The sequence below is a fragment of the Platalea leucorodia genome (assembly GCF_965183815.1).
Source record: "Platalea leucorodia genome assembly, chromosome: Z".
Taxonomy (NCBI): Eukaryota; Metazoa; Chordata; class Aves; order Pelecaniformes; family Threskiornithidae; genus Platalea; species Platalea leucorodia.
The window spans coordinates 23,117,258-23,132,134 of record NC_138858.1 but is presented as its reverse complement, the minus strand read 5'-3'; the positions used below and the strand labels follow the sequence as shown (position 1 = coordinate 23,132,134).

The 14,877-nt window shown below is 40.4% G+C and overlaps 1 protein-coding gene across 7 annotated transcripts in view; it reads right to left on the bottom strand.

The window, feature by feature from the left end:
• The window catches only part of IPO11 (importin 11), a 99,232-nt gene that overhangs the window by 76,637 nt on the left and 7,718 nt on the right, over positions 1–14,877 (bottom strand). For 6 of the 7 annotated variants that reach the window (XM_082335418.1, XM_082335420.1, XM_082335424.1 and 3 more), the window contains exons 3-6: positions 11,291–11,374; positions 10,864–11,007; positions 6,798–6,898; positions 3,105–3,177 (exon numbers count right to left, since the gene is read on the bottom strand). In XM_082335418.1, the coding sequence (XP_082191544.1) occupies positions 3,105–3,177; positions 6,798–6,898; positions 10,864–11,001 (312 nt within the window). In that variant the 5' untranslated portion in view covers positions 11,002–11,007; positions 11,291–11,374. Of the gene's footprint in view, positions 1–3,104; positions 3,178–6,797; positions 6,899–10,863; positions 11,008–11,290; positions 11,375–13,959; positions 14,013–14,877 lie in introns of those variants that run through there. The other variant, XM_082335421.1, reaches the window with a different exon arrangement.

Sequence of the window (14,877 nt, the reverse complement as noted above, 5' to 3'; positions counted from 1 at the left end):
AAATCACATAAATGAAGAAACAGATATTTGGGAACCACTTTTTACTTTGTGACCTTTTCCACCGCTTTCTACAAACAAGTATAGACTGCTGAATACATATCACTCTTATTTCTGCTATACCAGAGTTTTAGGTTTTAGACAGAGATGTTGCCTCCCCGCAGGCACATGTGCCTGTAAGCCACAGTCCTGTCCCAGTGGCTGAAGCAGAGACTCTCGTTTGCTCCAGATCCTCACACTAGAGGCCAGGAGCACCTACACCACCCCTGCCATCGGCCTTTGGTTGCTGGCACCAAATCCCACTCATGCCAGTCTTGCCAGTAGCTGGCACCTAGTCCTTGCAGCACGCACACGTGATGAACAGAATGAGATTACACAGAAAGATAGTTAAGGGATTCAATGAGAAGACAGGATGGATGGTGGTGATCAGGCGCAGGGTTTGTTCAGACATAGGTACTGACCAGCCACGGTTTACACGACTGACCTTTTTTATACCCTCTTTCTGTCTATTCCCCACTTTACTGTTCCACAACTCCCCTCCCCTAAACATTCCTTAATATATTTTGTATAGTCCCTCATAACCCCACCTCAAATATCCCAAACCTTTATGTTCTTGTTTCCCTGTTCTTATCCCATTCACACTGAAAAGGTCCTTGATTGGATTAATGAAGCAGATGCTCTCACCTTCAACAAACACCCTTACAACTGTCACCACACTCCCAGCCTAGCGAAGAAGTCACCTTTTTATGCTATCAAAAGGAATCCAAGCAACTGACAGGCATAAGAGGGAACAGCCATGCCCTACTTTACTGCTTCCTTAGCTGTTTCATCTGAAGTCTGACCACCCCACAAAACTTCCTACAATATTCATTCCTACCCACTTGCTTAGGGAAGAGAATTGCTTCAGAAAATTGACGTCAACATTTGCAAGGAAGAGCTGGGAATCTTAACTATTTTCAGATCAAGTGATGTTGATTGGCAGGACAGAGCAAATAAACTCTTCTCCATATGTGATACAAGAAGCAACCTCTCCAGGGATGCCAAGAGTACTTTCTCCTTGCGGACTGGCTTTTTAAGTAAAAAAAAGATCTGCCTTCATACATTTCAAGGAGTATTTTGTTCCTCTGTTCCCTCCATATGGTAAATATCTTCAGAGGGCATGGAAATTATGCTCCCAACATATGGTACTTTCTGTTTTTCTTCTCCCCCTCCCCTGGAAGTCAGCTCATATCATCACATCTCAATACTATGTCTAATTCTTATATTTTTGTTTTTTTTTTTTTTTTTTTTTATTTTTATACATACAAGGGTCATAATTTTTCTGCTTTTAGTGATGCAGAAAGCACAAGCAGATAGCAACTGTGTTATGAAGTATCTGCGACTGGAAAAGAGCACTCATCAGGAACACAAACTATCAAAACTCAGACACATCAAGCAGACTGGGGACTAAATGAAAGGTGCCTCTGAAAGGAAACCTCAAGATATGTACGACAGATTGGGGAACAACAGAGAAAGAAGAGGAGATGGGCTCTGTAAACATATTTAAGCATCACAATAATAGCTTGGGCAATCACTTAGAAGCAGGCTGCTGGCATAAAATAAAACAAAATCCTCCATAACATAAAAGATTACATGCCAAAAATATCATCAGTACACACAAATAATTACATAAAGCTGCTAGTCTTTAAAAGGTTCCAACCTCAGCCTGCAACTATAGTCTCAGAACTGCAGAACTGTTCATCAGCAGCGGAATTTATAACTATAAAATATACCATACCATATTGTCTTAACAGGCAGACTGATTAAATACTAATGCAGGTATGGAAAAAATATTGATAACAAGTTTGAATTGTTTTATGTACAATACAGTTAACATTAGGTTTTTAGAAATGTAAATATCATGCAACCACTTCAAAATTAAATATTTGCTAAATTTTATACTACCTAGTAGTAGTGTAAATGACACACACTTTATGGTCCAACATAATGTACTTCATAGTTCTTTTTCGTTGAAATAAAGAAACAAGTAACATTTGGTCTTTTTTTTTTTTTTTTACATTGAAACTATACCTGCAATACACATTTAAAGACATCTTCTATGTCTACCTGCATTTTAAAAAATTGCATTTGAAATAAAAACTTTAAATTCTAGTTAAAATTGTCACTGCACAAAGGTCTTCTATGAAGACTAAACTACCCTAATTCTGATACATTGCTCTAATCCTACAAATAACATTAATCCCATTGAGGAATCCTGAAAAGTTGAAACTGAACTGTCTGCAGAACAGAAGTTTGTTTGCTACACTTTTTTCTTTTAAGCTTTACCTTATGCAAATCATTTCTGTATTTTTTTGAAAAAGTCCTTTAAGACCTAGCTTAAAATATTAGCAAATACTTCCTTGCAGAATCTCATACCTACATCAGTAAAAATAAGTTAGCAGAAGGAAGACTGATTCATCTAGCATATGCATATTCTGAGCCCCTAACGTTAGCTCTATACTCAATTTAACAATAAATCCTTATTCTGATCAAAATAGTAGCTTAGAATTAGTCACTTTATGTAAGACAAGGCACTATCATCCTGAAGCTCTATTATGCCTACTTAAATTTATTAATGCTGCGATTAGACATCTAACAGCAATACTGCTTAGGTGAGTTTATGCAGCAGCATTCTCAACAGCTCATTCCTGCTATACCACCACCACACTTCCTTGTACGGCTGTACTGGGAGTCAGATCAGAGAACACATATGGCTGAAAAAAGAAAAAACTTTCAGGGGAAAAAAGGTTATTTTTGAGCTACATCCATTCCCTGAACCACTTCAACAAATGGTTGCATAAACAGCAAGGGACAACATAAAATACCACTGCAACAAAAAATGAACCAAAGAGACAAAACATGTTGTTTCCAACCTAAATAATTCTATGATTCTATGAATTACGATCTATGGAAAAAGATCTCACTTTAACATAAAGATCTATCTGAAAGGCAACATGTAAATTGCAACTTGTCAACTTTACTATTATTAAACACTTTGTAAAGAGTGAAACCAAATTATACATCCATACAAGCATTTGCTGGGAGAATCATAAACGTTCACCACTAACCTGATTCACTGGCTCATTAAAGTTGGTGATAAGTCCAGCACGCAATGTAGTTTTTTCTTCTTCAGAAAGAGCACTGTCAGGATATATTTATTAGAATATTATTTAATTTTCAATTAAAAAAACAACTATTAATTTATATTTAGAATTATTTTCTCACTATTACTAGACACAAGTTAAATGATCATTTCCATTTGTGCATCTGTGTTCGACTGGATGAATATTGCTGTCATACACCATTTTCTTGAAACTAATGTATGATAAACTGTCACAACATCCCTTGTTTTTCCACTATCTCAAAGACATTTAAAAGAGAGGGAACAGGGAAACAGACAAATATTTATGAGGCCTTTTAAGGTCAGGTTTTGATGCGACCTTTGTAAACACAAATGGCAAAAGAGAAAGTTCACAGAGTAAGGTACCCAAACATATTATGAAAGTAAGGGAAAATTGTACAAACTATAAACTGATTGTTATTAGACAGTTATCATACAGTTATGACTGCGGGAATTGACGACTTGAGCATAACTTTGCCCATGTATACTAGTGGATAATGACAAAAAGATGCCCAGTATAAGGCAATCACGGTATCAGAAGATAGCTCTTTTTGGGAAAGCAATAATCCTTTTCTACTACAAATCCTTTTCTACAAGCAAGTCATGTAGCTACACTTAAAAATATGGATCCTTTGAAAATTATATCTTTGAGTGAAAAATACGTTGATATAGTCTTCAAAAATGCAGGGAAAACCAGTAAGAAGGATAAATTCTAAGCCATAAAGGTCAATTTTCATTCAAGTGCAGCTTTATGCTATCTTTATACTTCCTTTTAAGTGACTTCTATCAGTTTAAGCCTATAAGTTAGAGTATCATATCACTCCTGTATGACTTCAGACTTTATATGACCCATGCAATTTTCTTTTAAGTTCCAGGCAGGAAACAAACCGCTTTTAAATATGCTTTGTCTGTATTCATAGATTATACAATCAGGGGAAAAAAAAAAAAAAATCAATCCACTTTCACTTACTAACAGCACCTAGAAAGCTGTTTCTTGTACGAAAAAAGACTTAAGTTATCACGCAAGGTTGTTTAGATGAAACTGTTTCACCTAACACTGCAACAGTTCAGAAGCATGCATGCAATCATCACATCGCAATGAAGTCTAGTGGCTGGAAATTAAGAAGATTAAACACACCAACACCACCACTTCCTGTTGCCTGACCTCAGGCACAGATACGAACCTACTAGTTTTATATAGTGAGATTTAAAATGATGCCTAGAGCTCCCTAAAACACAGCTTTTACACTAATCTAGACAAATACTAAATATTCGTCTCAAAATAACAAAAAACAGAGGTCAGATTTACTCTAAGATCACACATTTGCAACAACATTCTAGCTTTCACTTTTCCCTGCCCTGTATGTAACACAAGCACTCACTATTTCCTAAGTCAAAGACTTGCCATTCAAGTATAGCACACAAGGGGGGCAATTTATTGTTTCACTGGTGACTCAGAACTGCATACTAAGCCTTATTTTCAAAGGGAATTTGTAGCACTGAGGAATCACATTTAAATGACTTTTTATCAAGACTGAGGCTTTAAGATATTTTTACATAAAATTAAATTATGCCTAAAAACGTTTTGTGTGAAGTTTACAAAGATTTCTGCAACAGTAAAAGTTCTTCTGCAGAGAACTATTTCAGTTATTAGCCTAAAGCCACTAGATGACATTTTAGGGAAATAAATTTCTGTGTTTTGGGTTTTTTTTAATACAATAATGCAGTATATAATTTCCAGACATACGGGCATACTCTCAGTGGTCTCTAAGACTTGAAAGCTATTACTAATACAATTGAGACATCTAATCTCAATTAAATGTAGCTTGTACAATAACTCACTTTCAGGGATAACAGAAAGCACCTACAACCTGGTTTGTAAAGAAGAAAACCTGTTCTACTCTTATTACTTCTTTTACCTTGTTTGTGAGCTCATGAGGCCCCTTGCCTTAATTATTTATTCATCATTATAATTATACCAACCCTATCATATGCATATGCCAAGCGCAGCAGGCATTCAATTCGTCACTCGCTATAAACAAAAATGCAGTGACGACGCTTTTGCCATTGCGAACAAAACAACGGGAGGAAAAGAAACAGACTCAGGAGGATGAACGCCTCGAATACAGACGCTTGTGACAGGCAGAGTGGGCACGGAGGAAGGGAGAGGCCGCCGATGCCCGCCGGCAGCCGGCGGCGGTGCGGGCCGCCCCTGACGGGAGGGAGGGCCGCTGGCGGGACCCGCCTTGAGGCGGTGCGAGAGCGACACCTGCTGGAGCGCGGGCACCCGCACACCCGCGGGAGCCACAGACCGGGCCGCAGGCAGACAGACGGCCGCACCGCCGCCGCAGACAGACGGCCGCACCGCCGCCGCAGGCAGGGCGCCCCGGGAAAGGCCCACAGCTCCACACAGAAGCTAAAGGCGGGCTAGAAGTTAGGACATTTACAACAAATTAGCAAATTGGAACAATGTTTCTTAATTGCCTCAAATAATGCTTGCTAGGTACCAGTAATGTAATCAGCATTATCCTATCACTTACACTGGAAATGTTGATATGCCATCCTCCATGCAAAAAGACGGTAATTTCCTCTTGCATAAAAGAGAATCCGAATGCTTACAGATGTTCCATAATTGTATACTAATCCACACATACAAAAACTCTAGTGCTTTACGTAATAATGAAGGAGTACTAAAATATTTAAAATGCCGTACAGATGCAGAATTTCATCACTTTTCCCTCTTTTGGTAGGTCTTCAGAAAACCTTACGATGTAAGGCAAAATATATTAAACTATCTCAAACAAAGAACACAATGAAAATCATGCCATACTTTCTGAACTAGCTTAGATTCATGACCCATAAAAACTGGGCCTGCAATTCCAACTTACACGCTACACAACCTGACAGTGATGTCCCACCTACTTATATTACTAGCATTTAAGAGGCACACTGAACACTTCTAGGTCTTTCTTAGCTCCTGAAACACTGAAAGAAAATTAAAACCCTTTTTGAAACTACACCTGCTTTTTAAAGGAAAAAGAAAAAACGTCACAGAGGACGCTGAGAATTATATAGTTCTGTAGGTACCACAAATTATGATGGCATTGTTTGCAACTTCTACATAAATGATTTGGTGCTCAAGAATGCTGGTTAGATTTTTAGCTTCTTTGGAGAACTTTCTGTCATGCGTTATCACGCATCAAAACAACAGAAAATGAAGATTAGAACTTGCTATTATGATAGCTACTTCCTCCTTCTCATGTACACATTGAATATGAATTATTGATCAGCTTAAATGAAATGTCTCCTTAATAATCTCTCCAAGAGACTTCCTACCTTTCACATCTGCCGTTATTAGAAAGTCCAGGTGTTAACATATAAAGCTTATCACATCGCTTCAAAAATCTCGTTTCTATGAAACAGCCTTCTAACTCCGTTTTTAAAAGTGAAACATGAACACAGGTGTAAGAAGTAATATGAAAACAGACTGGTTCATTAGTGAGTCCTAATGCTGAAACATTTTATAGTTTCACCATGAATTCTAAAGTAACTCCTGTCAACCAAAGAATTTGCTGTTTTTGTTTGGCAAGTGTAACAAAACCTACTCTAGAAGGTGAAGTGGAAGAAAAACAGAACTTACTGTGGTGCGACCCGTCTCCAGTAGCGATCGATTCCATTTTTGAAGTACAACACAGCTAACCATCTTACATTCACATCCAGGGTATGATTTGTAAAGATATTCTGTTTAAAAAAAAAAAAGAAATTAAGTTAAAAACTGCTCAATATGCCACAGACAGGATAGAAATTATATTAACACATGCACTGGTATATGTATAAATACAGACACCTCTGTATGTACAGGTGTATATAAACAAAATGCATTAGTCGGCATTTGACTGATAAGTGAAACAATGTGTTAAACGTTAATTTTTAAAGATTAAAAACATGCTTATCACTAGCCCCAATACTTGATTTATAAAAAATAAACGCAACATATAGGGCAAATGTATTTCTACTTTTATCTGGCTGAGCAGGGAATAAAACTATAATAATTACTAGCACCAGACAGTGACTACAGTCATTAATGACATAGCTGGATTCTGACTAGAATTAGAATAAGGAATTATTCTGTATTGTGCAGTGCCACAGGCTTCGGAGACCTTTCAGGAGATTTCTTCATTATCTTGACATGTGCTGAGAACCATCCTGACTACCAAGGCTGACTGCACAACAGTGACCTGGTAGGACAGCAATTCTCAAACTTGCCTATGCTTATTCTAGGGAATTAGTTTCTACTACTAAAAAGCTATATATCTATACAGATATATATATATGTGTATCTATACACATACATACATATGTGTATCTATACACACTTTTAGGTACCTGTATGTATATCCAGACAAACACAGAGGCATTATTTTATATCATAACATTGTAAAATTAACTGAGCAGGAAAAACTAAAATAAAGGTAGGCTACTGAATCTTAATACAGGTACTCCTCTGAACAGCAGCTCTCGTGGCCAGCAGGTCGAGGGAGGGGATTCTGCCCCTCTGCTCTGCTCTGGTGAGACCCCACCTGGAGTGCTGCGTCCAGCCCTGGGGTCCTCTGCACAGGAAGGACACGGACCTGTTGGAGCGGGTCCAGAGGAGACCACAAAAACGATCAGAGGGATGGAGCACCTCTGCTGTGAGGAAAGGGTGAAAGAGCTGGGGTTGTTCAGCCTGGAGAAGAGAAGGCTCTGGGGAGACCTTATTGCGGCCTTCTAGTACTTAAAGGGGACTTATAAGAAAGATGGAGAATGACTTTTTAGCAGGGCCAGTAGCGATAGGACAAGGGGTAATGGTTTCAAACTAAAAGAGGGTAGATTCAGACTAGATATAGGTAAGAAATTTTTTACTGTGAGTGTGGTGAAACACTGGAACGGGTTGCCCAGAGAGATGGTAGATGCCCCATCCTGGGAAACATTCAAGGCCAGGCTGGATGGGGCTCTGAGCAAGCTGATCTAGTTGTAGATGTCCCTGCCAATTGCAGGACGGATGGACTAGATGACCTTTAAAGGTCCCTTCCATCCCAAAGCATTCTATGATTCTGTTTTCCACTGCATCGGATGGGTCCTTCTCGAGGGGCTGAGACATTACTCCCTCCTTTAGGGAGCAAATAGGCATGACCTCAGTGGTCTTACAGTGCACTGTAGAAAAAAGAGTGCACCACTTGTATTAATTGCTTTTAGAAGGCCACTAAGAAGGGACATGAAAAATGCAGGGATTCAGGTGAAGAGCATCTGCTACTTTTGGGTGCCATGTCTGAAGAACTATAAATAAATTCTTGAAAGAACTCAGCACTATAGACACCTGGGACTTCATCAAGTGTTTTCACTATGAATTCAAAACTTAACCTTCTCTCAACCTCTATTTCTATAATAGTAACAGCTTTCTAGATATAATGCCCAACACAAAAAAAAAAAAACCACAAACCCTCACAAACTCCAATCACTAGAAAGCAAACAGATTTACATGCCAAGAAAGGTATCGGTTCCAAAACTAGCAACCTTTAGAAAAACACCAGAAATTTTGGAGCCCACTGATAAAACACCACACAACATGAAAAGGATCTGTATGTAATATGTCTTCCTTTACGAAAGCTCATTGAGGAAGAGGGATTGAATCTCTGAAAGATTTGACCTTTCCCAAATGCAACTTAAGCATTTTACAATATGAAGAGGAAACTTCAAACACTGGCTTAGCCTCATATCCATGAAAAGCATTGCAAAACAAATGAAATATGGAAAAAGAAAACTACTTTTTCTGAAACTCCCATTGAGCCTTCTAATTACCATTCCCCTCCTTGCTAAAATATTAATTGGAAGCAAAGCTTCCCCAAATCAAAACACTTTAAAACTAGATCAGGCCTGGATAAGAAATGCAAAAAAAGGTCACGGTATCTACACCAAGAACCAACAAAACCTCTCTATGTACTCTGTGTATATATACGAGCTTCCCAAAACATAAAGTATTTCATATAACACACTAATGCTGTTGTAGAAATAACATGAATGAGGCTAAACAATACATAAACCAATACAACTGGTAAAGGACAGAGGTTGCTTTTCAAAAACAGCCACTCTTCAGCTCTGTTCTTCAAAAGAGAGGTACATAACACCTTCAAAAGAAAAGCACAGAAACTCACATTAACAGCTCCACTAGGTACTAAAAATTGTAGATTCAAAGATGTGTGTTTCATGGTTCATTATAATTTTTTCTATCCTGATCATCCCAAAGGCAAATGTATCCGACAGTAAGTAATTCTATTACTTCCCATATCCCATAGAGATTAACTGTCTTACCAACTCTCTGTTTGTAATCACCTGCTTCCCCCCACCATTTTCTGCTCCACCAAGAAGGTGCCAGCCATCTTCTCTCCCAGGCAGTCCCCCTGCCATAATCAAGTTAAACAAAGAAGTACAGATTCTCTACTTCTATTTAGTTCAGAAGATTACTATTTATATTTCACACTTAAAGAAAGGCTGATGTGCTCCCAAACAGGGCTACTTAACCACCTTAACAGAATTAGCAGTATTTGATCCTTTCAAATCCTGCATTTTTAGCCCTTATATTTAAAATGAACTCATATCAACTTCAGTTACACCTGCGAGTGCTCAACTTGTCTACAACCTGAGCTGTAAGCTCTCACAGCAAACATCAAGAAAATAAAGAATGCCCAGTCAGTAGAATTTCTGCTGTTGTCTGTCAAGATCGTTTATCACCACAGAAATGCTATGACAAAGGCAGTGGGTAAAATGCAATCTGACAGCTCAGAAGTCAGATTTTTTTCCCTTTTTCCCTAAATCCCCTGACTCGCCTTCAACTTTCCAAACAAATGAAAAAGAGGGTCTACAGAGAACAGAACATGTCACTCCACAACTCTTGAGTCATTCATCCTATGCACTGAAGACAGACGTTTGTAGGAAAAGCAGTTTATCTGTGTTTTTAAGACTATTATAAACATACACATAGGAATTGAAGAACACCACCACTGTTAACTTCCGAGTGTTTTCTTTCTGAAACAGTTGGGTCTCCTTCTTTGACTATGTTTTCATCACCTTACACCATATTAATGCATCTATTTCATCAATGGTTGTAGTACCTTTAGAAGTATTCACCTTTCCCATTTCAGGAACCTTACTACCAGTCCAGTCAGCTAATCTCCCTGGGAGTCTCTCTCCACTGACAAGGAAAGCAATCTCAGCTGGGTATCAAACTTAGCACAATGAAAAGCATGGGGGAACTTCCATGAAAACGGTCATAACGCATCACCTCCACAATAAAGAAATGGTGCTTACTGCCTTGGTATATACAAGTGGCCCTGCCTCATGGGGTAGTAAAGGTAATTCCTTTGACAAGGGTCCTGTTGGCCTTCTGTTACCTAGAATTCACAACAGGCCAACAACAGGTTTAGCCCTAGAGCTGACCCCCTCATGCCGTTAAAAGTTGGATTTCCTCTTTCTGAATGCCTGGGAAAAGAGTCTGCTTTGAGACACAGTGATGACAATGCCTACCACTGCACAGCATAAGAATATTAGTAGCTGGACCATAATGATTCAATGCTTCTCTCAAACAGAGGTCATGGTTCAACAGTACTCTGGAGGCCCACATTCAAAATTACTCAAAGTCTACTTAATACCACTTTTCCACTGTATCTTACCAACAAGACTGAATAAAAACCTGGCTGTGTCTCCCACTGCTTCAGTTGTTCCTCAGCTGGCTTCAACACTGCAGTATCTTGACTAGTAGCTTGGGTCAAGACTCGCAAAACAATAGTGCTAGCACTATTGAGATCCATGAAAATCTGAGAACATTGGAAAAGGAGGAAAAACATTTAAAAAAAGACAGCAAATATAGACAGGTATTTTGCATTTGTATTATCTAAACACCCCACGCTAATTTTTCATTAGATTACACTGTGTAAGATAGCATTACACCCACTCACAGGCAGCGTCAAGGTACAGTGATTAAACTATTTTGCTTTCAGAAATCTCTCAGCAGAAAAAGCAAGCATTAAGTCTATCATTACAAGCACATTTACTAGATTTGAGGAATTACAGGAAATATTTTGATTTTAAACCAGTTACCTCTCCTGTGAAGCACAGCAAAATAAGAGCAAAACCACAACTAGCGATGACTTCAGCTGTAGTCAGAGCAAACCATGGGGTTGTCTGAAAGAGGCAAAGATACAGAGTATTGACATTTTTGTTATTTTCTGAATAGTTTTTCCCTGAAAGAGAAAATGACCCATATCAGATAGTTAAATTCTACAATTCAAATTGATCTAGACATTTTATATCCATTAAAAGATGAATTATAGTTCCACAATTAGAGTCCTAAACGAAACTGAATTTTCCTCAATATATTTGTATTTCTTGATTATCTATTCAGCATGCAAAATCCTAATGAGCTGAACTAAGAATGCCAATTGCCTAATTTCCAATATAAATACATTCTTGTATTCTATAAAGTCAAAACAAAACATTGCTCTCCAGATGACACAGAGATTACATTTATAATGACCACAGAAACAACATTACAACAAATTGAAGAGAAACATACATAAAAGCAGCTATGAGGTCTGAGAATTAAAATTGGTTTTCTGTCTATAAAAACTTCTGTTTATAACCTATGTGAACTTTTCATAATACAGACACATTAAATATTTATATACTTAAGTTTTCTAAATAAATAACCAAGCACAGTTTCTCTCCATCAAACAGGCCTGAGGATTTGCTTTTGTTTAACACTAAAAAAAAAGTTTATTTTTCTAACCTGCAGGAAAAAAAAACTGAGGTGTAAAATTTTTATGGTGATGGTAAGAAAGCTGGACAAATGAAATCTTATTCTGACACAGGTTTAAAATTTTGATTTTTTTTTTAAAAAACAACAACTTTAACAACAAATCTAGCAACAGATTAAAGACCTTTTATACCACTAACAGCCCTGCACAATTTTAAAAAAAAAAAAAAAAAAAAAACAAACCTACGAACTCTCAATCTGTAACTCTCCAATCATCCTCAACAAAAACAGACTAAAAATTGAAGGTCCTAAGCTTAAAGAAAATATACTTTCAAAACTATGAGCCACAATATGGAGCTGGAGAAGGCTGTGGATGTTGTCTACTTGGACTTTAGTAAGGCCTTTGACACTGTCTCCCACAGCATTCTCCTGGAGAAGCTGGCTGCTCACGGCTTGGATAAGTGCACTCTGCGCTGTGTTAAAAACTGGCTGGACGGCCGAGCCCAGAGCGTGGTGGTGAATGGAGTCAAATCCAGCTGGCGGCCGGTCACCAGTGGTGTTCCCCAGGGCTCAGTGTTGGGGCCGGTCCTGTTCAACATCTTCATGGATGATCTGGATGAGGGGATTGAGTGCACCCTCATTAAGTTTGCAGATGACACCAAGTTGGGTGGAAGTGTCGATCTGCTGGAGGGTAGGAAGGCCCTGCAGAGGGACCTGGACAGGCTGGATCATTGGGCCAGGGCCAAATGCATGAGATTCAACAAGGCCAAGTGCTGGCTCCTGCACTTGGGTCACAACAACCCCATGCAACGCTACAGGCTGGGGGAGGAGTGGCTGGAGAGCTGCCTGCCAGAAAAGGACCTGGGGGTGTTGGCTGACAGCCACCTGAACATGAGCCAGCAGTGTGCTCAGGTGGCCAACAGGGCCAATGGCATCCTGGCCTGTATCAGGAATAATGTGGCCAGCAGGACCAGGGAGGTGATAGTGCCCCTGTACTCGGCACTGGTGAGGCCGCACCTCGAGTACGGTGTTCAGTTTTGGGCCCCTCACTCCAAGAAGGACATGGAGGTGCTGGAGCGTGTCCAAAGAAGGGCAACGAAGCTGGTGAAGGGTCTGGAGCACAAGTCTTATGAGGAGTGGCTGAGGGATCTGGGGTTGTTTAGTCTGGAGAAAAGGAGGCTGAGGGGAGACCTTATTGCTCTCTACAGCTACCTGAAAGGAGGTTGTAGCGAGGTGGGGGTTGGTCTCTTCTCCCTAGTAACAAGCGATAGAACAAGATGAAACGGCCTCAGGCTGCACCAGGGGAAGTTTAGGTTGGATATTAGGAAAAACTTCTTCACCGAAAGGGTAGTCAGGCATTGGACCAGGCTGCCCAGGGAAGTGGTTGAGTCTCCATCCCTGGAGGTATTTAAAAGAAGGGTAGACGTGGTGCTTGCGGACGTGGTTTAGTGGTGGACCTGGCAGTGCTAGGTTAATGGTTGGACTTCATGATCTTAAGCGTCTTTTCCAACCTTGATGATTCTATGAACATCAGATCTCTCTACAGCAATAATTGAACAGAACAAGTAACTCAACCGCTGCTTTATACTTACACGTGATGCATCTTTTTATCTCTCTGCTTTAACCACCCTCTGCATTGGGTTTGCATGGCAAGGTTTTGAGAGCAGGCGGGCTGACGGGCAGCTTCTGCGAGCTGTCCCTATATCCAAGAGAGCCAATGCCAGCCGGCTCCGAGACAGACCCGCCGCTGGCCAAGGCCGAGCCCATCAGCGACAGTGGTAGCGCCTCTGCGATAACATATTTAAGAAGGGGAAAAAGAAAAACTGCTGCGCAACTGCAGCAGGAGAGAGGAGTGAGAATATGAGAGAGAAACAACCCTGCAGACACCAAGGTCAGTGGAGAAGGAGCGGGATGAGGTGCTCCAGGCACTAGAGCAGAGACTTCCCTGCAGCCTGTGGTGAGGCAGGCTGTCCCCCTGCAGCCCATGGAGGTCCACGGTGGAGCAGATACCCACCTGCAGCCCCTGGAGGACCCCACACCAGAGCAGGTGGATGCCTGAAGGAGGCTGTGACCCCATGGGAAGCCCATGCTGGAGCAGGCTCCTGGCAGGACCTGTGGAACCATGGAGAGAGGAGCCCAGGCTGGAGCAGGTTTGCTGGCAGGAGTTGTGACCCCGTGGGGGACCCACACTGGAGCAGTCTGTTCCTGAAGGACTGCAGCCCATGGAAAGGACCCACGCTGGAGCAGTTCATGAAGAACTGCAGCCCCAGGGAAGGACCCACGCTGGAGAAGTTCATGAAGGACTGTCTCCCATGGGTGGGACTCTATGATGAAACAGGGGAAGAGTGTGAGGAGGAGCGAGCAGCAGAGAGAATGCATGATGGACTGACTGCAGCCCCCACTGCCCATCCCCCTGTGCTGCTCCAGAAGAGGTAGAGAAGCCGGGATGATAGAGTGGCTCGATGGGCACCTGGCAGCCAGCCAAGGTTAACCCACCTCACCCTGCAAAACCAACCTGCCTTCTAGTTCTTCCTATCTACTTATGTGAGTCATTTCAACTGTTATCAATCTGCAGATCCTCCAAAATCTTCCTGCAGTTATGAGACCTTTGCATAACAAACTTAAACATTCAAATTCTCAGCTCACTCCTCAGAAGACCATTAATTTCCAGGGAACCAAGACCCCGATTTAGACTACAGAATCCAACTGGTACTGGTTTACCCTATGTGGAATAGTGCCCAGCACAAAGAATCAATGTCAAGGCAAGATTTTTGATGTTACACTAGAAGACCTGCTAGCTTCATTTTTCCATCAAAATAATCATGAAATAATAAATTTGTACATAATATTGTTGACAGGACAGGCAGTAAAAAGAGGTCTTTAGGTGCAATATCTTTAACATTCTTCTTTTTTGCAGACATTTTGACATCTT